The sequence below is a fragment of the Chamaea fasciata genome, unplaced genomic scaffold (genome assembly GCF_029207755.1).
Source record: "Chamaea fasciata isolate MVZ Bird 193981 ecotype frontalis unplaced genomic scaffold, bChaFas1.0.hap1 SCAF_499, whole genome shotgun sequence".
Taxonomy (NCBI): Eukaryota; Metazoa; Chordata; class Aves; order Passeriformes; family Sylviidae; genus Chamaea; species Chamaea fasciata.
Genome location: NW_027094584.1, coordinates 1 through 25,768, shown reverse-complemented (window position 1 = coordinate 25,768; position 25,768 = coordinate 1). Strand labels below are relative to the sequence as shown.

The 25,768-nt window shown below is 41.9% G+C and overlaps 2 gene segments (V, D, J or C); both read right to left on the bottom strand.

The window, feature by feature from the left end:
- Positions 1-22,988, bottom strand: part of LOC136305577 (immunoglobulin heavy constant epsilon-like) — a gene marked incomplete at its 5' end in the record, with an annotated part of 47,790 nt that extends 24,802 nt beyond the window's left edge. The window contains 1 exon segment of the C gene segment in view: positions 22,610-22,988. Within this exon segment, the coding sequence occupies positions 22,610-22,988 (379 nt within the window).
- LOC136305576 (Ig mu chain C region-like) lies at positions 5,938-18,065 on the bottom strand. The segment is given in 7 exon segments: positions 5,938-6,060; positions 7,022-7,146; positions 10,021-10,362; positions 12,142-12,477; positions 13,293-13,628; positions 15,546-15,842; positions 18,035-18,065. Coding segments are annotated over 7 exon segments (1,476 nt in total).
- Positions 22,989-25,768: the final 2,780 nt, after the last annotated feature.

The following is a 25,768-nucleotide window of genomic DNA, read 5'->3' as shown; positions in this document are numbered from 1 at the left end:
TTTAAGGAGGGAAAATGCGGATTTTTGGGAGGGAAAAAGTGAATTTTTGGGAGGGAAAAAGTGAATTTTTGGGAGGGGAAAAAGCGAATTTTAGGAAGGAAAAAAGTGGATTTTTGGGGTGGAAAATCCGAATTTTAGGAGGGAAAGGTGAATTTTTGGGAGGGAAAATGAGAATTTAAGGAGGGGAAATGTGGATTTTTGGGAGGGAAAATGTGGATTTTAAGAGGGAAAATGCGGATTTTTGGGAGGGAAAAAGTGAATTTTTGGGAGGGAAAAAGCAAATTTTAGGAAGGAAAAAAGTGGATTTTTGGGGTGGAATATCCGAATTTTAGGAGGTAAAAAGTGAATTTTTGGGAGGGAAAAAGTGAATTTTAGGAAGGAAAATGTGAATTTTTGGGGTGGAAAATCCGAATTTTAGGAGGGAAAAGGTGAATTTTTGGGAGGGGAAATGTGAATTTAAGGAGGGAAAATGCGGATTTTTGGGAGGGAAAATGCGGATTTTTGGAGGGAAAATGCGGATTTTTGGAGGGAAAATGCGGATTTTTGGGAGGGAAAAGGCGGATTTTTGGGAGGGAAAATGCGGATTTTTGGGAGGGAAAAGGTGAATTTTTGGGAGGGGAAATGTGGATTTTAAGAGGGAAAATGTGGATTTAAAGAAGGAAAAAAGTGGATTTTTGGGGTGGAAAATCCGAATTTTAGGAGGGAAAAGGTGAATTTTTGGGAGGGGAAATGTGGATTTTTGGGAGGGAAAAAGTGAATTTTTGGGAGGAAAAAAGTGGATTTTTGGGGTGGAAAATCCAAACTTTAGGAGGGAAAAGTGAATTTTTGGGAGGGAAAATGCAGATTTTTGGGAGGGGAAAAGTGAATTTTGGGAAGGAAAATGTGGATTTTTGGAGGGGAAATGCAGATTTTAAGAAGGAAAAAAGTGGATTTTTGGGGTGGAAAATCCGAATTTTAGGAGGGAAAAGTGAATTTTTAGGAGGGGAAATGCGGATTTTTGGGAGGGAAAATGAGAATTTAAGGAGGGAAAAATGCGGATTTTTGGGAGGGAAAATGTGGATTTTTAGGAGGGGAAAGGTGAATTTTTGGGAGGGGAAATGTGGATTTTAGGGGGAAAAATGCAGATTTTTGGGAGGGAAAAAGTGAATTTTTGGGAGGGAAAAAAGTGGATTTTAGGAAGGAAAAAAGTGGATTTTAGGAGGGAAAATGCGGATTTTTGGGAGGGGAAAGGCGGATTTTTTAGGAGGCGAAAAAGTGAATTTTTGGGAATGTGGATTTTTAGGAGGGAAAATGCGGATTTTTGGGAGGGAAAAAAGTGAATTTCAGGAAGGAAAAAAGGGGATTTTAGGAGGGAAAAAGTGAAGTTTTGGGAGGGAAAAAAGTGAATTTTTGGGAGGGAAAAAAGTGGATTTCAGGAAGGAAAAAAGTGGAATTTAGGAGGGAAAATGCGGATTTTTGGGAGGGGAAATGTGGATTTTTGGGAGGGGAAATGCGGATTTTAAGAAGGAAAAAAGTGGATTTTTGGGGTGGAAAATCCGAATTTTAGGAGGGAAAAAGTGAATTTTTGGGAGGGAAAATGAGAATTTAAGGAGGGAAAATGCGGATTTTTGGGAGGGAAAAAGTGAATTTTTGGGAGGGAAAAAGTGAATTTTTGGGAGGGGAAAAAGCGAATTTTAGGAAGGAAAAAAGTGGATTTTTGGGGTGGAAAATCCGAATTTTAGGAGGGAAAGGTGAATTTTTGGGAGGGAAAATGAGAATTTAAGGAGGGAAAATGTGGATTTTTGGGAGGGAAAATGCGGATTTTTGGGAGCGAAAATGTGGATTTTAAGAGGGAAAATGCGGATTTTTGGGAGGGAAAAAGTGAATTTTTGGGAGGGGAAAAAGCGAATTTTAGGAAGGAGAAAAGTGGATTTTTGGGGTGGAAAATCCGAATTTTAGGAGGGAAAAGGTGAATTTTTGGGAGGGGAAATGTGGATTTTGGGAGGGAAAATGTGGATTTTTCGGAGGGGAAAGGTGAATTTTTGGGAGGGGAAATGCGGATTTAAAGAAGGAAAAAAGTGGATTTTTGGGGTGGAGTATCTGAATTTTAGGAGGGAAAAAGTGGATTTTTGGGAGGGAAAAAGTGAATTTTTGGGAGGGAAAATGTGGATGTTAGGAGGGAAAATGTGGATTTTAGGAGGGGAAATGCGGATTTTTGGGAGGGGAAATGTGGATTTTTTGGCGTGGAAAATGCGGATTTTTTGGAGGGAAAATGCGGATTTTTAGGACGGAAAAAACGTGAATTTTAGGAGGAAAAATGCGCAATCTTGGGGTGGAAAATCTGAATTTTAGGAGGGGGAAAAAATGGATTTTTCGGAAGCAAAAAATGCGAATTTTAGGAGGGGAAAAAACGGCGGATTTTGGGGGTTCCGGAACATTCCAAGATGGCGGCGCGGCGGCACCGCCTCGGCCTGCGTGCGTGGGGCATGATGGGATTGGCGTGGGGCATGATGGGATTGGCCGACTCCGACACCGTCTGTTATTTTAAAAAAAACCCAAACAATTATTTCTGGAAACCGAAAATAAAAATTTTGAGAAATCCAACTTCGCCTCGAGTGGGGTTTGTTTTTCTTTTTCCCGGGGGATAAAATCGGAGTTTTGGGGTGAAACTCGTGAATTTTCCGCTGAAAAATCCGGAATTTTCAGGAGGGAAAAGTAGGATTTGGGCGGGAAAGCCGATTTGGGGTGGAAGGCGTGGATTTCAGCGGATTTTGGTGCGGAAACGCCGATTTTTTTTCCCGGAGGGGGGGAAAACCGGGATTTTAGGAAATGTGGAATTCTGGGGAAAGGGAAAACGTGATTTTGCGGGATTTTTTTTTTTTGCCGCCATTTTGTCCGCCATCTTGTCGTCGTTTCTCTTCGCCGTCTTTTTTTTTTAACCAATTTCCCCGTTTTTCGCCCCCGAAGGTTCCTGCATGGGGCTGGTGCTGGGGGCGGAGCCGGAGCGGGAGGAGGAGCCGGAAGACTCCGCCCTCTGGACCTCGGGCACCTTCATCGTCCTCTTCCTCCTCAGCCTCTGCTACGGCACCGGCGTCACCCTCTTCAAGGTGAACAATTTCAACCCGAAATTTCCGCTGATTCGTGCAAATTTCCCGGTAATTGATGCAGGTCTGGGTTAATTCCGGCAGGATTTGCGCCGACGGATGCAAAACGCGTGTTAATTTACGCCGTCGCCTCAATTCACGCGGAATCTGCGTCAATTTGGGCAGAATTTGTGTCAATTTACGCAGAATCGCACGAATCTAACGCAGAACTTTTAATTTACGTGGAATTGCACCAATTTAAGGCGGGATCATGCAAATTTACGCAGAATTTCTTCTAATTTATGCAGAATTACATTAATTTAACGCACAATTTAAGTTAATTTCTTCCCCCCGCGGGATTTATTCAGAGTTTGCGTTAATTTATGCGGAATTTATGCGAATTCTGGTTGATTCGAACCGATTTTTTAATCAGTTTTTTATTTTTGCAGGTTTGATTGGTTTACGCGGATTTGCGCAACTCTCAATTAAAAACTTGAGGGTCTTAAGTTGATTTATGCAGATTTATGCAGATTTATGCAGATTTATGCAAATTTATGCAAATGTCGCCCGTTTATCCGCAGGTGCTGTGAGGTCCTGGATGGAGAAGAAGATTTTTTGGGACGTTTTGGGGAAATTTTCTGATTTTTTTGTTCAGGTTTTTTTTGGGGAGGGGGGGCGGGGCAATAAAATCGAATTTTTGGGTCGTTTCTGCGTCGTTTTTTTTTTTCCTTTAAACAAATCAATTTTTTTAATTTAAAAAACCCGTTTTTCCATTAAAAATCCTCATTTTGAAATCGATTCGCGGCCCCCCCCGAAATTTGATACGTGGACCGTTCTCGCCCTAAAAAATTTCCGCCCCAGAATCCCCCAAAATCGGCCAAAAAAAATCCCGATTTTTTCCCCCGTTTCTCCCTCAAAATCCCCCCGAAACCCCCAAATTCCCCCAAAACACCCAAAACCCCCCAAAATTTCCTCAAAAATCGCCCCGAACTTCTCCAAAAAACCCCCAAATTTCGCCACAATCCCCCAAAATTTCGATTTTTCTCCGGCTCCCCCAAAAAACTGCAAAACTCACCCAAAAAAAATCGCCCAAAACTCGAAGTTCTCATCGTTTCCCTCCCCCCCCCAAGCGAAAAATTTCGTGTTTTTCACCTCGAAATTTCTCGATTTCGGTCAATTTGGTTTCGTTTCCCCTTTTTTTTTGGGTTGTTTTGACCCGAAATCGACTCAATTCGAGACTTTCGGCCCCAAAAACTTCCCCCAGGTGCTTCCTGTTTGTCCCGGGCCCCGAAAAAAAGTTCCCGTGAGAAAATTCGGGGTCGAAAAAAATCAAATTCCGACGAAAACCGACCGGAAACGGCGATTTTTTCGGACAAAAAATCCACCAAAACTCACAAATTTTGGGGCCAAACTGACCCAAAAAATGGAGATTTGGCGTGAAATTTTGGGAGGGTCGTGGTGAATTGGGGGCTCTTGGTTCAATTTTTGGGGGGTTTGGGGTAAAATTTTGAGGGTTTTGGGTGGAATTTGGGCGATTTCGGCGCGTTTTGGGGGATTTTGAGGAATTTTGGGGTGTTTTTGACCGATTTTGGGGGTTTTGAGCCCAGGTTTGAGGGGTTCGATCCGATTTTGCCGGTCTCGATCCGATTTCCAGGGGTTTGGATCGAATTTTGGGGGGTTTCGGGTCAAATTTGGGGATTTTTGAGGCAGTTTGGGGCGTTTTGACGGATTTTGACGATTTTTCGGGGGTTTTGTCCAGTTTTGGGGGGTTTGGACCCAGTTTGGAGGGGCTTGATCTGATTTTGTGCGATTTGGGTCAGATTTGGGGGATTTTGATGAATTTTGATGAAATTTTTGGGGGTTTTTGCCCAATTTTGGGTTTTTTTCCCCCAATTTTGGGTTTTTTCCCCAATTTTGACCCAATTTTGAGGGATTTTGCTTCAATTTCTTGGGTTTTGACCCAATTTTGGGGCGTCCGAGCCAATTTTGGGGTTTTTTAAATCAGATTTTGACACTTTCCACCCAATTTTAGAGAGTTTGACCCGAATTTGGGGGAATTTGCTCAAATTTTGGGGTTTTTTAAATCCGATTTTGGGGGGTTTTGACCCAATTTTGTGTCCGGCCCCCCAAAAACGGCTCCGAATCCCCCAAAATTTCCCCAAAATTCCACCCAATTTCACCAAAATCCCCGAATTTCTCCCAAATTCACCAAAATTCACCCGAATTCCAAAAAAATTCCCCCCCAAACCCCCAAAATTTTCCAAAATCCCCCAAAATTCGCCTTAAAAACCCCAAATTTCATCCGAGAGCCCAAAATCCCTCCCAGGACCCCAAAATTTCCAAAAATCTCCCCAAAATTTAGTTTTTAAACACCCCCCAAATCTTTTTTCCTCCAAAAATCCTCCAAATCCCCCCGAATTCCCCAAATTTCCCCAAATTTCCCCTGAAACTCCCAAAAATTCCCCAAATTTCCCCCAAAATTCCCCAATTTTCCCCCGAAACTCCCAAAATTTCCCACAAATTCCCCAGATTTCCCCAGAATTCCCCCAATTTCCCCAAATTGCTGCCAAAATTCCCAAATTTTCCCCCAAATTTTCTGAATTTTCCCAAAATTCACCCAAATTCCCCAAATTTCCCCGAAATTCCCAAATTTTCCCCAAAATTTTCTGATTTTTTCCAAAATTCCACCCCAAATTCCCTCAAATTCCCCAAATTTCCCCCAAAATTCACCCAAATTCCCCCAAATTCACCCGAAAATCCCCAAAGAATTTCCCCCCAGTTTCCCCAAAATTTCCCGAATTCTCCCCGAAATTCCCCCCAAAATTCCCCAAATTTCTCCCAGAATCCCAAAGGAACGAGAATCCACCAGAAATCGTTTAAAATTATCGAAAATTTTCTTTATTTTGGGTTTTTTTTGGGAATATTTACAAGGGGAGGGGGAGGAGGGAAATTCGAGGCAGAATTTGGGGCGAAATCCGACGGTTTTGGGTCATTTCACCTGGAAATGGAGAAAAAAAAAAAAGGGAGTGAAAAAAAGGGAATTTTGGGGGAAAATTTGCCAATTTTGGGGAAAATTCGTTAATTTTGGGGGAAAATTCGTTAATTTGGGGGGATTTGGGGAAATGGGGGAAAAATCGGGATTTTTTGGGGGGAAAATTTGGGATTTTAGGGAAAACGCGGGGGGAGGGAAATTGGGATTTTTTTCCAGGGAAAAAAAAAATTGGGGAATTTTGGGCCAGGAGATAAATTGGGAATTTTTTTGGGGAGGGGGGGAGGTGTAAAATGGAGAGAAAACCGGGAAATTTTGGGTGAAAAAACAGGAGAAAAAGAAGGAATTTTTGGGGCGTAAAAGCCAAGAGGAAAATCGTAAATTTTGGGCTACGAAAAAGAGGGAAAAAAATGTGAATTTTTGGTGAAACCAGGAGAAAAAAGAAAAAATTGGGATTTTTGATTGTAAAACTGGGGGGGAAAAAAATCGGTGTTTTGGGGGGGGTAAAATTAAGGGAAAATTCGGGAAGTTTTTGGGTGGGTTAAAATCAAGAGAAAATTCGGGAATTTTTTGGGTGGGTTAAAATTAAGAGAAAATTTGGGAAATTTTTCTGGGTGGGTAAAACCAGGGAGAAAAAAACCCCCGAGTTTTGGGTTTTTTGGGGTTTTTTGGGGATTTTTTTGGGATTTATTTGGGATTTTTGGGGTTTTTTGGGGAGTTTTTTTGTTTGTTTTTTGGGGGGGGGGTAGAACCAGGAGAAAAAAATTGAATTTTTACATTTCAAAAACAGGGGGGGGAAAAAAAAAGGGAAAAAATGGAAATTTTGGCCGCAAAACCGTGGGAAAAAGCCGGGAATTTTTCCCGCCCAAAATTCGCAATTTTTTTGGAAAAAAAAAAGATTTTTTTTTTGGCCTCCCGAAACGGAGGAATTTGGGGATTTTTGGGTGGAAAACCCGGGGATTTGGGGTACCTTGATGAGGGTGACGGTGGTGCTGTAGAAGAGGCTGAGGATGAAGAGGACGATGAAGGTCGAGGCCGTGGCCCAGAGGTTGTTCAGGTCCTCGTCCTCCTCCAGGGCGACCTCGGCCAGCAGAGCTGGGGAAAAAAAAATCGAAATTTCCGTCAAATTTGGGGCGTTTTTAACCAAAAACTGGGATTTTTAGGGGAAAAAAATCGGGTTTTTTTAGCGCGAAATTCGGGGGTTTGATTTGAAATTTGAGGGGTTTGACCCCAAAAAAAGGAAAATCGGGAGGTTCGGGTCAAAGATTTGAGGGGTTTGAGCCGAAATTTGGGGATTTTAAGGACAAAATTTGGGGGGGTTTGGGTCAAAAATTGGAGGGGTTTTTTTTAACCTAAAATTTGGGAGTTTCAGGTCAAAAATTTGGGGATTTTAACCCGAAATTTGAGGTGTTTTAAACAGAAATTTCGGGAGGTTTGGGTCAAAGATTTGAGGGGTTTTTACCCGAAATTTTGGGAGTTTCAGGTCAAAAATTTGGGGATTTTAACCCGAAATTTGAGGTGTTTTAAACTGAAATTTTGGGAGTTTTGGGTCAAAAATCTGGAGATTTTAACCTGAAATTTGAGGTGTTTTAAACAGAAATTTTGGGAGTTTTGGGTCAGAAATTGAGGGATTTTAACCCAAAATTTGGGAGTTTTGGGTCAAAAATTGGGGGATTTTTACCCAAAATTTGAAGTATTTTAAACTGAAATTTTGGGAGCTCCAGATGCAAAATTTGTGGGATTTTTACCCAAAATTTGGGAGTTTTGGGTCAAAAATTGAGGGATTTTTACCCAAAATTTGGGTCAAAAGTTTCAGGATTTTGCTCCCAAACTTGGGAATTTTCGAGGTGAAATTTGAGGATTGTAGGGCCAAAATTCGGAGATTTTAGGTCGAAATTTTGAGGATTTGGACCCCAAAATTTGGGGGGTTTTGGCCCAAATTCGCGGATTTTTAGGTAAAAAATTGGATTTCCGTGAATATTCGGCGCCAGAACCCAAAACTCGGAGATTTTTAACCCAAAACTGCCGATTTTTGCACGTTCCTACCCTGACCCCAAAATCCCAGGATTTTAACCCAAAACCCAAAAATTTTCCAGCAGAGTTTGGAATTTTTTGACCGCAAAAAAAAAATCGGATTTTTTTAACCCAAAATTTGGGGTTTTTCCACCCGATTTGGGGATTTCGTCCCAAAATCCGGAAATTTTTTTTTCCCCAAAATCCGGAATTTTTTTTGCCCAAATTTAGAATTTTTTTCCTCCAAAATTCCGATTTTTTTGGCCCCAAATTCGCGATTTTTTGGCCCCAAAAATTCTCGTCCCGCAGCGCCCCCTGGTGGCCGCCGACCCTCAACGCTCCCCTCGCCCCAAATTTTTTTTTTTTCCCAAAATCGGCGATTTTCAACCCAAAAAAAAAAAAAAATCCGAGGGAATTTCAGGAATTGCGGGGGGGGGGGGGGGAAATTGGGTCAAAATTCCCCAAATTTCGGAAAAAAATTGGAATTTGGGGAAGAAAATTGGGGAAATTTTCCTCGATTTTGGGGGGAAAAAATGGTGAAATTCGAGCAAATTTTTGGGGAAAAAATCGGGGAATTTGGGAAAATTTGGGGGAGAAATTCGGGAATTTGATGGATTTGGGGGGAAAAAAACGAAATTTGGGGATTTTAAATGAATTTTGGGGTGAAATCGTGGGAATTTGGGGCTTTTTTTTCCCCCCTTTATTCCACCTAATTTCGTTGATTTTTTTTTTGTTTTGTAATTTGGGGAAATTCGGGAATCCCAAAATCCCCCGATCCCACCCCAAAATTTCCCGGTTTTTTGGGGGTTTTTTTTGAGGGGAAAACTCCTTTAATTGCTGTTTTTTTGGGGGAATTTTCACCATTTTTTGGAGGTTTTGGGCGAGAGGGGAGACGCGAAATTGGGAATTTTGGGGGTTTTGGGCGGAAAAACGGAATTTTTAACCAAAACCCGGCGATTTTTGAGAGAAAAAAATCTTTATTTTTTGGGGGGGGAAAAAGGTTATTTTGGGGAAAAAAATCGGATTTTTGAGGGGAAAAAAATCTGGATTTTGGGGATCGAAATCAGAGTTTTTTGGGGTGGGAAAAAATTGGGAGTTTTGGAGAAAAATTGGGAGTTTTTTTGGGGGAAAAAAAGGTATTTTGGGGGGAAAAGCGGGACTCCGGCATGGGAATCGGGGGATTTTAGAAACGAGGGAGGGTTTGGGGTGCAAAAAATGAAATTTTGGGGGGGAAAAAGATGAGATTTTGGGGGGAAACTGGGGAATTTTTGGGAAAAATGTCAGGGTTTTGCCAAAAAATGGGAGTTTTTTTGGGGAAAATCTGGGATTTTTTGGGGAAAAAGGCGGGAATCCAGCATGGAATTCAGGGGGTTGTCGATTTGGGGTAGAAACGGGGAGATTTTGTGGGGGAAAGTGGGAAATTTTTGGGAAAAGTGACATTTTTGAGGGAAAAAAGGTTGTTTTTGGGAAACCAGGGTCGCCTTGGCGAAAAATCCGATTTTTTTGGGGTAAAACTCTGAGTTTTTGGGGTAAATTTGGATTTCTTGGTGAGGAAACAGCGTTGACACCGAGGTTCTTCGGGGCGAAAAAAGCCGATTCGGGCGGGGAAAAAAAACCCGTTTTGGGTGAAAACACCCTTTCAAATTTTTGGAACAAAAATCCCTTTTTTTTTTTGGTCTTGTAAACATCGGGGGGAGGGGGAGGAAAAGAAAAAACCCACCCAAATTTCGAGCCAAAAAAAAATAAAATAAAAATAAAAAAAAAAGCCGTTTTCGGTGCAAATCCACTTTTTTTTTTTTTTTCCGGCGAAACTTTTATTTTTTTTTTTTTTTTTTTGGGCTAGAAAAGTGCGATTTTTTTAAAAAAAAAAAAAAAACCCCGCCCCCCCCGGATTTTAATAACACGCCGCGGCGGCGTCGCTGAAAACCAGCGAGACGTTGACGTTGGCGGGTTTACCGGCGGATTTATCCAGCGATTTCTGCGCCAACCTCAAGGGCAACCGCTCGTGCCCCACCAGGCAGGTGAAGACGTGGCCGGCGTCCCATTCGCCGGCCGGCACCGTCAAGGTGCTGACGGCCAGGTGGGTGTGGCCGGAAGGGGCGTGGCCGGCGTCGGGGCGTGGCCGGAAGGTGACGGCGCGGTGCTGGGGGAGGGGCTGGCCGTCCTTCAGCCATTGGAGGAAGAGCTCGGGCGGGTTGAAGTCGTTGGCCAGGCAGGTGAGGGTGGCCCAGGTGCGGCGGCGGAGTTGGTCGGCGGGGGGAGGCAGCAGGTAGAGGGAAGGCGGGGAAGCGTCGGGGGCTGGAATGAAAAGTTTGGGGTGAGAAAAGGGGATTTTGGGAAAAAAAAAAAAAAAAGGGGGGGAATGGGGGGAAAAGGGGGGGAAAAAATTCGGGCGGAAACGGAAATGAAGCGCGGGGATGAGCGGGGATAAGGTGAGGGGGAAGTGGGTCGAAATGGAAGGGGGGAGGTAAAGGGGAATGGGTGGAGGTGGGGAATAAATGGGAATAAATGGGAATAAATGGGAATAAATGGGGAGAAAAATGGGAATTAATGGGGAAATAAACGGGGAAATAAATGGGAATAAATGGGGAACAAAGGGGGATAAATGGGGAATAAATGGGGAAATAAATGGGAATTAATGGGAATAAATGGGGAGAAAAATGGGAATTAATGGGGAAATAAATGCGGAAATAAATGGGAATAAATGGGGAGAAATGGGGAAATAAATGCGGAAATAAATGGGAATAAATGGGGAGAAATGGGGAAATAAATGCGGAAATAAATGGGAATAAATGGGGAGAAATGGGGAAATAAATGCGGAAATAAATGGGAATAAATGGGGATAAATGGGGAAATAAATGGGAATAAGTGGGGATAAATGGGGAATAAATGGGGAAATAAATGGGGAGAGAAATGGGGAATAAATGGGGAAATAAACGGGGAAATAAATGGGAATAAATGGGGAAAAAAGGGGGATAAATGGGGAAATAAATGGGGATAAATGGGAATAAATGGGGATAAATGGGGATAAATGGGGAATAAATGGGGAAATAAATGGGGAAATAAATGGGAATAAATGGGGATAAATGGGGAGAAAAATGGGAATAAATGGGGAGAAAAATGGGGAATAAATGGGGAATAAATGGGGAAATAAATGGGAATAAATGGAGAGAAAAATGGGGATAAACGGGGAATAAATGGGGAAATAAATGGGGATAAATGGGGAAATAAATGGGGAATAAATGGGGAATAAATGGGGAAATAAATGGGAATAAATGAGAAAAAAATGGGGAATAAATGGGGAAATAAATGGGGAATAAATGGGGAAATAAATGGGGAATAAATGGGGAAATAAATGGGGAGAAAAATGGGGAATAAATAAGGAAATAAATGGGAATAAATGGGGAAAAAGGGGGAATAAATGGGGAAATAAATGGGAATAAATGTGGATAAATGAGGAAAAAATGGGAATAAATGAGGAATAAATGGGGAAATAAATGGGAATAAATGGGGAATAAATGGGGAAATAAATGGGGAGAAAAATGGGAATAAATGGGGAAATAAATGGGGAGAAAAATGGGAATAAATGGGGAAATAAATGGGGAATAAATAGGAAAATAAATGGAAATAAATGGAAAGAAATGGGAATAAATGGGAAAAAATGGGAATAAATGGGGAAATAAATGGGAATAAATGAGAAAAAAAAAAAAATTCCTAATTTTTCCGTCAGCCCAACCCGACTCCGACTTTCGGCCATCTTGGATTCCAAATTCAATTTTTGGCCATCTTGGATTCCCAACCCAACCTCAACTTTCGGCCATCTTGGATTCCAACCCCAACTTTCGGCCATCTTGGATTCCAAATTCAATTTTCCGCCATCTTGGATTCTAACTCCAACCCAATTTTCCGCCATCTTGGATTCCCAACCCAACCTCAACTTTCGGCCATCTTGGATTCCAACCCAACCCAATTTCCCGCCATCTTGGCCTCAAACTCCGCCCGATTCCTCCCCGAATTTTTTTGTTTTGTTTTGTTTTTTTTTTTTTCCTTTCTCCCCCACCCTCCCTCGTCACTCACCCATCGTCTTCCTCATCGTCACCTCCTTGGGGAACAGCAGCTCCGGGTGGGACACGCGGCACGTGAACTGCTGCCTGGACTCCCAGGCCTCGACGCTGACCGTGGCCACGCCCTCGGCCGCCAACAGCCCGTTGGCCTGCAGCGACGGCGGCGACGTCTTGGTGGCCAGAACTTCACCGTCCTCCTTCAACCACGTGACCTCCAGGCCCTCGCCGCCGCCGGCCATGTTGGACACGCGGCACGTCAGCCGGGCCGACTGCTCCACGAAGATGTCGGCGAAGACGGGCGGCACCACGTCCACCCGGATGTCGGCGGCGCCAAGGGGTTGGTCGCCGTCTGCGGGGAAATGAGGGGTCAACTGGGAGGTCCTCCGTGGTTTTTTGGTGGTTTCCACCCAAAATTATCGTCGGTGTTGACCCGTTGGTCAACTGGAAGAGTTTTGATGGGTTTTGGTGGTTTCCACCCAAAATTATCGTCGGTGTTGACCCGTTGGTCAACTGGAAGAGTTTTGATGGGTTTTGGTGGTTTCCACCCAAAATTATCGTCGGTGTTGACCCGTTGGTCAACTGGAAGAGTTTTGATGGGTTTTGGTGGTTTCCACCCAAAATTATCGTCGGTGTTGACCCGTTGGTCAACTGGAAGAGTTTTGATGGGTTTTGGTGGTTTCCACCCAAAATTATCGTCGGTGTTGACCCATTGGTCAACTGGAAGAGCCTCAATGATGGTTTTGGGTGGTTTCCACCCAAAATGATCGGGTTTTTGTTGAGCCAATGGTCAACTGGACAAAATTTGATGATTTTTGGTGGTTTCCACCCAAAATTGTCGTCGGTGTTCACCCATTGGTCAACTGGAAGAGTTTTTCTTTTGTTTTTGTCCCCAAACGTCCCAAAACCCCCAAATTTTTCTTATTTTTAAGTTTTTTTTTGGTTTTCTTTCTCCAAAACCAAACCCGAATCCCAAATTTCTTTTTTTTCCCCCCAAAAAACCACCCCAATTTTTTCTTTCATTTTTTTTCCCCCAAAAACGACCCTAAAACCCCAATTTTTTTTTCCCCCCCCCTCAGGAAAAACCCCAAATTTTTCACATTTTTTCCCCCCCGAACCCCAAATCCCTCATTTTTTTTCCCCAAAAAAAAAATATCCAGAACTCACATCCGCACTCCATGGCCTTGCTGGTGTTCCTGGCCTCCTGCTCGGCCTCGCAGGTGAAGACGTCGCCGCGTTCCCACTCGGCCTCCGTCACCACCAGCCGGCTTCCGGTGACGAAGATTCCGGAAGTTTCCGTGGCCGCCGGCGCTTCCGGGGAGGCGGAGCCTTCCAGGACGGGGCTCCCATTGCGCAGCCAGCGGATGTGGGCGTGGCCGGGGCGCGGGCGGGGCCCGCGGATCCGGCAGAGGAGGGTGGAGTTCCGGTAGGGACCTTGGAATTCCTCGCGGGACGGGGGGTGGAGGGTGAGCACGGGGGTCACGGGGATCAGGGCGCCGGGACCTGGGGAGGGAAAAAATTGTAAAATTCAGGGAGAAAAACCTTAAAAAGTTGGGGAAGAAAATCCTAAAAAAATTTGGGAGGGGAAAAAAAAAAAATTCGGGAGGAAAATCTCAAAATTTGGGAGGGAAAAAAAAAAAATCCTGAAATTCGGGAAGGGAAAATCTCAAAATTTGGGAAGAAAAAAAAAAAATCTTTAAAATTTTGGAGGGGAAAAAAAAGATCTTACAATTCAGGAGAGAAAATTGTAAGATTTGGGACTTTAAAATTCGGGAAGGAAGATCCTAAAATTCAGGAGGAAATCCTAAAAAAAATTTCGGAGGAAATCCTAAAAAATTTGGGAGGGAAAATCCTAAAAATTTGGGAAGGAAAATCGCAAAGATTTCGGAGGGGAAAAAAATCCCTAAAATTTGGGAAGAGAAATCTCAAAATTTGGGAGGAAAGTCCTGAAATTTGGGAAGAGAAATCTCAAAATTTGGGAAGAGAAATCTCAAAATTTGGGAAGGAAAATCTCAAAATTTGGGAAGGAAAATCTCAAAATTTGGGAAGAAAAACTTTAAAATTTTTTTTTTGGGGGGGGGGGGAATTTCTAAAAATTTGGGAAGGGAAAATCCCTAAAATTTCGGAGGAAAATCTTTAAAATTGGGAGGAGAAACCTGGAAATTTTGGAAGGAAACTCTCGAAATTGGGGAGGGAAAATCTGAAAAATTTGGGGCGGGAAAATCCTAAAATTTGGGAAGGAAAAGTGTAAAATTCGGAAGGAAAACGTCAAAATCATCGGAATATTATTTGGGATAATTTTTTGGGATAATTTTTTGGGATAATCGGGATAATTTGGGGACATTTGGGATCATTTTTGGGTTCAATTTTGGGATATTTGGGACATTATTTCAGACAATTTTTGGGTTCATTTTTGGGATCTTTGGGAAATTATTTGGGACAATTTTTGGGACATTTTGGTTAATTTTTCATGCTCATTTTTGGGTTCATTTTTGGGATCTTTGGGAAATTATTTGGGACAATTTTTGGGACATTTTGGTTAATTTTTCGGGCTCATTTTTGGGTTCATTTTTGGGATATTTGGGACATTCTTTGGGCTCAATTTTTTGGGACATTTGGGATCATTTTTGGGGCTCATTTTTGGGTTCATTTTTGGGATCTTTGGGAAATTATTTGGGACAATTTTTGGGACATTTTGGTTAATTTTTCGGGCTCATTTTTGGGTTCATTTTTGAGATTTTTGGGACATTATTTGGGACAATTTTCGAGACATTTGGGTTCATTTTTTGGGCTCATTTTCGGGACATTTGGGATCATTTTTTTGGGTTCATTTTGGGATATTTTGGACATCATTTACTCTAATTTTGGGGGATTCTTTTTTGGGACATTCGAGATCATTTTTGGGACAAATTTTTGCGGCATTTGGGTTAATTTTTTTGGGGGGGGGGGTTCATTTTCGGGATGTTTGGGACTTTATTTGGGATAATTTTTTGGGAACGTTTGGAGGAATTTTGGGACTTTTTTCGCTTCGCTTTTCCGGGTTCATTTTTCGGGTTTATTTTCGGGATATTTAAAACGTTATTTGGGGATAATTTTTTTTTTGGACGTTTCCGTTAATTTTTCGGGCTCGTTTCTTTGGGTTCGTATTTGGGGTAAATTTTTCCGGGTTGGTTTTTTTGGGGGGAATATTTTGGACATTTTTATCTTTTGGATTAAATTTTTTTTTTGGGGGGGGGGGAGGGATCCTCGGGACGTTATTTTCGGGGGTAAATTTTTGAGATCTTTGGGATATTATTCGGGGACGATTCCGAGGATATTCGGGACAATTTTTTGGGGACAATTTGGAGGATTTTTTTTGGGATTCATTTTTTTCAGCTCGTTTCGGACATTTCCCGGCTGGTTTTTTTTTTTCCACCTCACCTGGGTTGGACACCTGCACGCTCCTCCTCCCTTTGGGATGCTCCGCCCGGCACCAAAAGGGTTGCCGGGATTTCCCCTGCTCCAACTCCATGCCCAACCTGGAAACCGCCAGGAAAGTTCCGGAACGTTCCGGCACCGGCGGGAAGACGGCGACGCCGGCGGCGCTGACGTTGTCGCGGTCGCTCCAGGAGAAGCCCAGGCGGCCCGGCAGGAATCCCACGGCCACGCAGCCCACGGAGAAAAGGGAGGACGCTCCGCAGGGCGAGAGGGGGAACAGGTCCGGGGCGCGGGGAGAGGCTGAGGGAGAGGGGGGAAAAAAAAATTCGGCGAAAATCGGTGAAAATTTGGCGAAAATTGACGGGATTACGGCGGAATTTTGGGGTTTTTTAAGGGTTTTTTTTTTTTCTGGAGTTTTCTGGGGGGTTACAGACCAGTATGGACCAGTATGGACCAGTATGGACCAGTATGAGCTGGGACCGGTCCAGACCAGTACAGGACCGGTCCCAGCATGCCCTGCTGCCCCAGCTTGACCAGTACAGACCAGTCCAGACCAGTATGAGCTGGGACCAGTCCAGACCAGTATAAACCAGTACGGGACCAGTCCCAGCACCCCCAGCTTGACCAGTATAGACCAGTATAGACCAGTCCAGACCAGGATGAGCTGGGACCAGTCCAGACCAGTAAAAACCAGTACGGGACCAGTCCCGGCACCCCCAGCTTGACCAGTACAGACCAGTATAGACCAGTATGAGCTGGGACCAGTCCAGACCAGTATAAACCAGTACGGGACCAGTCCCGGCTGCCCCAGCTTGACCAGTACAGACCAGTACAGACCAGGATGAGCTGGGACCAGTCCAGACCAGAATAAACCAGTACGGGACCAGTACAGGCATCCCCCGCTGCCCCAGCTTGACCAGTACAAACCAGTATGGACCAGTATGAGCTGGAACCGGTCCAGACCAGTATAAACCAGTACAGGACCAGTCCCAGCACCCCCAGCTTGACCAGTACAAACCAGTACAGACCAGTATGAGCTGGGACCAGTCCAGACCAGTATAAACCAGTACGGGACCAGTACAGACACCCCCCGCTGCTCCAGCTTGACCAGTATAGACCAGTATAGACCAGTATGGGACCAGTCCAGACCAGTATAAACCAGTACGGGACCAGTCCCGGCTGCCCCAGCTTGACCAGTACAGACCAGTACAGACCAGGATGAGCTGGGACCAGTCCAGACCAGTATAAACCAGTACGGGACCAGTCCCAGCACCCCCAGCTTGACCAGTACAGACCAGTACAGACCAGTATGAGCTGGGACCAGTCCAGACCAGTATAAACCAGTACGGGACCAGTCCCGGCTGCCCCAGCTTGACCAGTACAAACCAGTACAGACCAGTATGAGCTGGGACCAGTCCAGACCAGTATAAACCAGTACGGGACCAGTCCCGGCTGCCCCAGCTTGACCAGTACAGACCAGTACAGACCAGGATGAGCTGGGACCAGTCCAGACCAGTATAAACCAGTACGGGACCAGTCCCGGCACCCCCAGCTTGACCAGTACAGACCAGTACAGACCAGTATGAGCTGGGACCGGTCCAGACCAGTAAAAACCAGTAAGGGACCAGTACAGGCATCCCCCACTGCCCCAGCTTGACCAGTATAGACCAGTACAGGACCAGTATGAGCTGGGACCGGTTCAAACCAGTCCAGACCAGTACGGGACCAGTCCCAGCACCCCCTGCTGCCCCAGCTTGACCAGTACAGACCAGTATGGACCAGTATAGAACAAGTACGGACCAGTATGAGCTGGGACCAGTCCAGACCAGTACAAACCAGTACAGGACCAGTACAGGCACCCCCCTCTGCCCCAGCTTGACCAGTACAGACCAGTACAAACCAGTACAGGACTGGTGTGAGCTGGGACCAGTCCAAACCAGTATGGAACCAGTCCAGACCGGTCCAGATCCGTCCAAACCAGTACAGGACCAGTCCCGGCACCCCCAGCTTGACCAGTCCAGACCAGTACAGACCAGTATGAGCTGGGACCAGTCCAGACCAGTATAAACCAGTACGGGACCAGTCCCGGCCACCCCAGCTTGACCAGTACAGACCAGTACAGACCAGTATGAGCTGGGACCAGTCTAGACCAGTATAAACCAGTACGGGACCAGTCCCGGCTGCCCCAGCTTGACCAGTACAGACCAGTACAGACCAGTATGAGCTGGGACCAGTCCAGACCAGTATAAACCAGTACGGGACCAGTCCCAGCACCCCCGGCTCCCCCAACTTGACCAGTCCAGACCAGTATAGACCAGTACGGGACCAGTCCCGGCCACCCCAGCTTGACCAGTACAGACCAGTATGGACCAGTATGAGCTGGGACCAGTCTAGACCAGTATAGACCAGTACGGGACCAGTCCCGGCCGCCCCAGCTTGACCAGTACAGACCAGTACAGACCAGTATGTGACCAGTCCAAACCAGTACAAACCAGTAAAACCCAGTTCAAACCAAACCCCCATCCCCGACCATTAACTCCTCTCGTTAATTGCAATTAAGCCCCGTCATTAGCCCCTAATAATTCCCTAATTCCCGTTAATTAATGTTAATTATTAGTGATTCCTAGTTAATTATTAAGAATAATTAATTATTAAATCGATTAATAATCGATCAATAATCGATGAAAGCCTCTCAGGTCTAATCAAAGCCATTAAATTCGATCAATCTAATTAATAATCTGGTTAATTCCATTGAAACCTAATAAATCCAATGAATCATCTGATGAAAGGATTAAGATCTAATAAAACCAATTAAAACCAATCAAGACCCAATTAATCCTATCAAAAACCAATTAAAACTAATTAATTTTGCTAACACCCATTTAAAACCAATTAAAACCCAATTAATCCTATAAAAAAACAATTAAAAACTAATTAATTTTACGAAGACAAATTAAAACCAATTAAAATCAAATTAGTCGTACTAAAAACCAATTAAAACCAATTAAAACCTAATTAATCTTATTAAAGACTGATTAAAACCAATTAAAACCCAATTAATTCCATTAAATCCAATTAAAACTGATTAAAACCGAATTAATCCTATTAGAAGCCAATTAAAAACCAATTAGACCCGATTAATTCAATGAAAACCAATTAAAAATCAATTAAATCCGATTAATTCAATTAAGCCCGTTAGTAGTGGGCTAAATCCTGTTGAAATCACTTAAACCGAATTAAAAGCCGAATAAAATTGATTAAAAGTCGATTAAAAACCTCAATTAAAACCGAATTAAAACCAATTAAAATGGAACAAAATCTCTAAAAATCGATTAAACAGTGAGAAAATCAATTCAAACCAATTAAAGTTAATTAAAGCCAATTGAAACGAACCTAAAACTGATTAAAACCGATTAAATTAATTAAAATTCGGCTCAATAAAATCCAATTAAAACTCAGTTTCAAGCAAATAAAAACAATTAAAATGAACTAAGCCAAATCAAAGCAAATTAAAATCGATTAAAATTCAATTAAGAACCTCGACTTGAGCCAATCAAATCAATTAAAAGCGACCAAAATTAATTAAAGGGATTAAAAATTGATAAAACCCAATTGAAATTCAATCGAAATTCCATTAAAATTCCATTAAAATTCAATTAAAACCGAGTTAAAATTTCTCAAAATTGGGGAAAAAAAAAATCCCCGAAAATTCAATTAAATCTCAATTAAAACTAAGTTAAACCTCAATTAATTAGAGCGATTAAACGTGGCTTAAACCCAATTAAAAGTCAATTAAAATTCACTTGAAATTCAATTAAAATTCACTTGAAATTCAATTAGAATTCACTTGAAATTCAATTAGAATTCAATTAAAACTCAATTAAAACCCAATTAAATTCAATGACCGCCCATTAAAACTCAATTAAACCTCAATTAATTAGAGCGATTAAACGTGGCTTAAACCCAATTAAAATTCAATTAAATGTCAATAAAATTCAATTAAAATTCAATTAAAACTCAAACCCCAATTAAAACCAATTAACTCCATTAAATAAAAACCCATGAAATGAAATCTCAGTTTTTCACCCCAAAATTCAATTTATTCCCTTTAAAAATTCGGGATTTTGGCCGCACCAAAAAAAAAATTCTCATTTTTTCACCCGATTTTTTCTCCCCCAAAAATTCAACTTTTTCCCCCCAAAAAATTTCTCATTTTTAACCCGATTCTCGCCCCAAAAATTCGATTTTTATTTTTTGCCCGGACTCAGCCCCAATTTCAATTTTTTTTCACCCCGAAATTCAAATTTTTTCGCCCCGAAATTCAAATTTTTTTCCCCCCGAAATTCAAATTTTTTCCCCCCGAAATTCAAATTTTTTCCCCCCGAAATTCAAATTTTTTCCCCCCCGAAATTCAAATTTTTTCGCCCCGAATTTGCCCCAAAATTTCGATTTTTTTTAACAATTCCCGCCTCCCCAGGTGTTGTTTTTCAACCCCCCGCCCCCCAAAAAAGGGGAAATTTCGCCCAAAAAAACCCAAAACTTCTCCTTTTTTTTGTTGTTTTCGAAACCGTTCCGTTCTTTTTTTGGGGCCGAATTTCCCCTTTTCGGGTCAGTTTCGTTTTCGGGTGAAAATTTTCGAGTTTTTTTCGAGGGTGGGGGGGGAAAAAAAAAAGGTTTTAATTTGTTTTTTTTTTTAATTGAGCTTTAATTGATTTTTAATCGGGTTTTTAAATGTCGGAAATTTAAAAAAGATTTTAATTATTTTTCCCCCTCCTTTTTTCGATGTTATTTCTTTGATTGATTTTATTTCTTTTATTGATTTTATTTCTTTGATTGATTTTATTTCTTTTAATTTGATTTGATTTGATTTCATTTGATTTAATTTAATATCATTTAACGTGATTCGATTTGATTTCATTCCACTAAATTCGATTTCATTTATTTCACTGGATTTAATTCAATTCAATTCAATTTAATTCAAGTTAATTTAATTCCATTTAATTCTATTTGATTTCATTTCCTAGAATTTAATTCGGTTTAATTAAATCCAATTGACAGAATTCGAATTAATTTGGTTTGATAGAATTTTTTCCCAGTAAATTAATTTAAACTGAATTAAATTAGATTTACTCATTTTAATTTGATTTCTTTTAATTTCATTTCAATTTCAATTCCCTCATTTGAATTTCATTTATTTCATTTTAATTCGATTTCCAATTTAATTTCCGGCGTTTTTATCTTTGACCTATTTGAAATATTTTAATCTCCCCTTTCATTAATTAAACCCGAATTATTTTTAATATCTTTTGATTTTAATTTTTGATTTTTCCATATTTTCCTTCTCCCTTTTCAAGTTTTTTCAATGTTTCCTCGTCATTTTTTTCTCTTTTATTTTTCGCTCTTTATTTTCAATTTTTTTCTCAAATTTGTTTTTTTTTTCCTCCTTTTTTCCCCTCAATTGTTACTCCGAAGTATTTTTCTGGTTTTTCTCCATTTTTGATCATTTCTTCTCATTTTCTTCTCAATTTTTTCTCAATTTTCCCCTCATTTTTTTCTCCGTTTCTCTCATTTTCCCCTCAATTTTTTCTCTAAATTTTCTAATTTTTTCTTTAATTTTTTCCACTTTTTTCTCATTTTTTTGTCAATTTTTCTTATTTTTTCCTCTTTTTGCTCATTTTCCTATTTTTTCCTCAATTTTCTCTTTTTTTATCTCATTTCAAATTTCATTTCTTTTCTTTTTCTCCCATTTTCTCTCTATTTTAACCAATTTCTCCCCGTTTTACCCCAATTTAATTTCCTTTTTTTCACATTTTGCCCAAAATTCACCATTAAAAAACCCCTAAAAATTCAAAATTTTTAGCCAAAAATTCACCCAAAAATTCATTTTTTCCCCCCCGATTCAAGTCTAATAAAAAACCCCCAAAATATCGAAATTTGGACCCAGGAAATTCAAATTTTGGGCCGAAAAAAATTCAAATTTTTTTCAGCCCCGAAAATTTCAATTTTTAGGACGGAAAAATTCGAATTTTTCGGACTGAAAAGTTTTAAATTTTCTGACCAATTTTTTCTGCCAAAAAGTTCGATTTTTTTTTCAGACAAAATAATCCAGTTTCTCAGGCCAAAAAAATTCATTTTTTCAGACCGAAAAAATTTAATTTTTTCAGCCCCCCCAAAACCCCCCAAATTTTAACGAAAAACCCCAAATTTTGGGGTCAAAAAAATCCAAAGTTTTCAGCCCCAAAAATTATCAATTTCTGGCAAAAAAATTTCAAATTTTCAGCCCAAAATTTTCAATTTTTCAGCCCTAAAAAAATTAATTTTCGGCCGAAAAAAAATCTCATTTTCTGGCCACAAAAAATTCAGTTTTTCAGCCCAAAAATTCAGTTTTTCCGCCCAAAAAAACCCCCAAAATCTTACCCAAAAAATCCCAAATTTTCTGACCTCTAAAAATTCAATTTTTCAGCCCAAACATTTCAAATTTTCAGCCCCTAAAAACTCCAAATTTTCAGCCCCAAGAATCCAAATATTCAGCCCAAAAATCCCATTTTCCGACCCAAAAATTTTCAATTTTTCACTCAAAAAACCCCCAAACCCCAAATTCTGCCCCCCCCCAAAAATCTAAATTTTCAACCCCAAAAAATCCCCAATTTTTGGCCGAAAAAAATAATTTAAAAATCAAATTTTCAGCCCGAAAAATACAAAATTCTCAGCCCCAAAAATCCAAATTTTTCAGCCCAAAAAATGTCAAAATTTTCAGCCCCCAAAATCCAGATTTTTCAGATCCAAAAATCCAAATTTTCTGCCCCAAAAATTCAAAATTTTCAGCCCAAAAAATTCAAATTTTTCAGCCCCAAAAATCCAAAACTTTCCGCCCCAAAAATTCAAATTTTTCAGCCCCAAAATTCAAATTTTTCAGCCCCAAAAAATCAAAATTTTCCGCTCCAAAAACCCCCCACCCCTAAAAATTTCCAAATTTTAATTTTTTCCGTTTTCGGACACGGAAAAATTTCGAAATTTTTTGGATTTTTTTGGGTGAAAACCCGGCGATTTCGGGGTCGGGGACTCACCGCTGGACACCGTGACGATCGTGCCGCTGCCCCAGGCGTCAATACGAGACCCACGGTGGGCGGGGCCAACGGGGCGGCCGCGCAAAAACTCCCGATTTTGGGGAGAAAAGCAGAAATTTGGTGATTTTGGGGAGTTTTCGGGGAGGAAGGAAGGGGGAGGGGGGGGGAAAAAAAGGGGGGAAATTTTGGGTTGAAAAATGGGGGAAATGGGCAAAAAAATTGGTAATTTCGGGGGTTTTGGGGGGGTGGAAAAATGGTAAAAAATGGGAGTTTGGGGGGTTTTGGGGGGGATTTTTTGGGGGGGTTGGAAGAGGGAGGGAAAAGGGAAATTTGGGGGGAAAAGGGAAATTTTGGGTTGAAAAGGGGGGGGAAATGGTAAAAAATGTTATTTTTGGTGGATTTGGGGGTAAAAATGGGGTAAAAAAGGGAATTTTGGGGGTTTTTGGGGGGGGTTTTGGGGGGGGTTGGTGGAGGGGGGAAGAGGGAGAGAAAAAGGGGAAATTTGGGGGGGAAAAAGGGAATTTTTTGGTGGAAAAGGGGGGGGAAATGGTAAAAAAATGTTATTTTTGGTGGATTTGGGGGTAAAAATGGGGTAAAAAAAAGGAATTTTGGGGGTTTTTGGGGAGTTTTTTTGGGGAGGGTTGGTGGAGGGGGGAAGAGGGAGGAAAAACGGGAAATTTGGGGAAAAAGGGGAAAAAAATTGGGGAAAAAGGGGAGAAATTTGGTTAAAAAAGGGGGAAATGGTAAAATATAATAAATGTGGCGATTTTTTGTGATGAAAATGGGTAAAAAAAATGGGAATTTTGGGGGTTTGGGGGGTTTTTTTAGGGGAGGGGTTGGTGGAAGGGGGAGAGGGGGAAAATTTGGGTGAAAAAAGGGAGAAAACGGGCAAAAAAAATCATGATTTTGGTGATTTTTTGTGGCGAAAAACGGTTTTAAAACGGGAATTTTGTGGGGTTTTCGGGGCATTTTTAAATTTTTGGTTTTGGGGGTTTTTGGAGGAGAGGGGAAAAAACGGGGGAAAATTGGGTTAAAAAAGGGAGAAATGGTAAAATTTAATAAATTCGGTGATTTTTGGGAAGAAAATGGTTCAAAAATGGGAATTTTGGGGTTTTTTGGGGCAATTTTGGGGTTTTTTTTTGGGAGGGAGAGAATCGGGATTGGGGGAAAAGGGGGAAAATCGGGATTAAAAAAAGGTGGAAACGGGGAAAATGTGGAAATTTAAAGATTTCGGTGCTTTTTGTGTACGAAAATTGTGATTTTTTGAGACTTTTTTTTTGGGGTGGGTTTCGTGTGGGAAAGGGAAAAATTGGGATTGTGGGAAAATTGCGGAAACGGGGGAGAAAAAAAATGGGGGGGAAAAGGGGGAAAAATTGAGAAAATCGGGGGGAAATTTGGGGGGAAAAACGGGGGGAAAAAAAGGACAATTGGAGAAAAAAAATCGGGGAAAAAATCGGGAAAAAAAATAAAAGAAAAAAGGAAAATTGGAGAAAAAAATACCGGGGAAAAAATCGGGAAAAAAAATAAAAGAAAAAGGAAAAAATAAAGGAGGAAAATTGGGATAAAGACGGGGAAAAAAATGGGGGAAATGGGAAAAAACTGGGGGGGAAAAGTGAAAAAGTGCCCCAAAAATCGGGGAGATTTGGGTCAAAACCGGCCAAAAACAGGAAAAAATAAGAGGGGAAAAAAGGCGGGATTTGGGTTTAAAAAAACCCCTGAAATGAGCCCAAAATTTGGGGAAAAAAGCCGAAAAATGGGAAAATCCAGCGCAGATTAGTGGGAGAAAAAGGTAAAAAATGCCCCAAAATCAGGGAGATTTGGGGGGAAAAAACCTGACTTAGGTAAAAAACCTGAAATGAGTCCAAAATTTGGGGGCAAAGCTCTGAAAAACGGGGGGGAAAAAAGCTCAAAATGCCCCAAAATCGGGCAAAAATTGGGTCAAAACCCGGGGGGAAAAAAGCGGGATTTGGGTTAAAAACAGGAAAAAACGGGGAAAAAAGGAGGAAAAAAGGCGGGATTTGGATAAAACCGTGAAATGAGCCCGAAATTTGGGGGGGAAAAGGTGAAAAACGGGGGGGGGAGAAGCTCAAAAGTCGGGGGGAAAAAATGGGTAAAAATCGGGGGGGAACGGGGTTTTAAAAAGTGGGATTTTGGGTCAAAAAAGGGAAAAAACGGGGGGAAAAAGGAGAAAAAAAGAAGCGGGATTTGGATTTTAAAAAAAAACTGAAACGAGGCGAAAATTTTGGGGAAAAACTCTGAAAAACGGGGGGGAAAAAATGCTCCAAAATGCCCCGAAATCGGATTTTTTAAAAAAATCGGGATTTTGGGTCAAAAAAAGGTCGAAAATGTCGATTTGGGTGAAATTCGGGGGTTTTTGGGGCGGCGCGCGCCCCCGGGAGCAGCAGCAGCGCCCGCGCCCGGGCCGCTCCCACGGTGACACCGAGGCGACACAAAACCCGCCCCCGGCTTTGGGCTGAGAAACGGCGGAATCGGGAAAAAGGGGGAAAAAGGGGGAAAAACGGGAAAAAACGGGGAAAAACGGCTAAAAGGGGGAATAAGGGGAAAAGGGGAATAAGGGGAAAAAAGCGAAAAAAAAGGGAAAAAAGGGAAAAAAGGGGGAAAAAGGGGGGGAAACTGGGAAAAAACGGGGAAAAAAGGGGAAAAGGGGGAAAAAAGGGGAAAAGGGGAAAAGGGGGGAAAAAAGCGAAAAAAAGGGGAAAAGGGGAAAAAAGGGGGGAAAAGGGGAATAAGGGGAAAAAAAGGGGGAAAGGGGGAAAAAAGGGGAAAAAGAGGAAAAAAAGGGGGGAAAAGGGGGAAAATTGGGAAAACTGGGAGGGGGGGAATTGGGGGGGAAAGGGGGAAAAATGGGGAAAAAACGGGAAAAACGGGAAAAAACGGGAAAAAAGGGGAAAAGGGGAAAAAAGGGGAAAAGGGGGAAAAGGGGAAAAATGGGGAAAAAACGGGGAAAAACGGGAAAAAAGGGGGAAAAGGGGGAAAAAGGGGAAAAAGAGGAAAAAAGGGGGAAAATTGGGAAAACCGGGAGGGGGGGATTTGGGGGAAAAAGGGGGGAAATGGGGGAAAAGGGGAAAAAAGGGGGAAAAAGGGGGGGAAAAAGGGGAAAATAGGTAAAAAAATGGGGGAAAATTTGGGAAAAGGTGG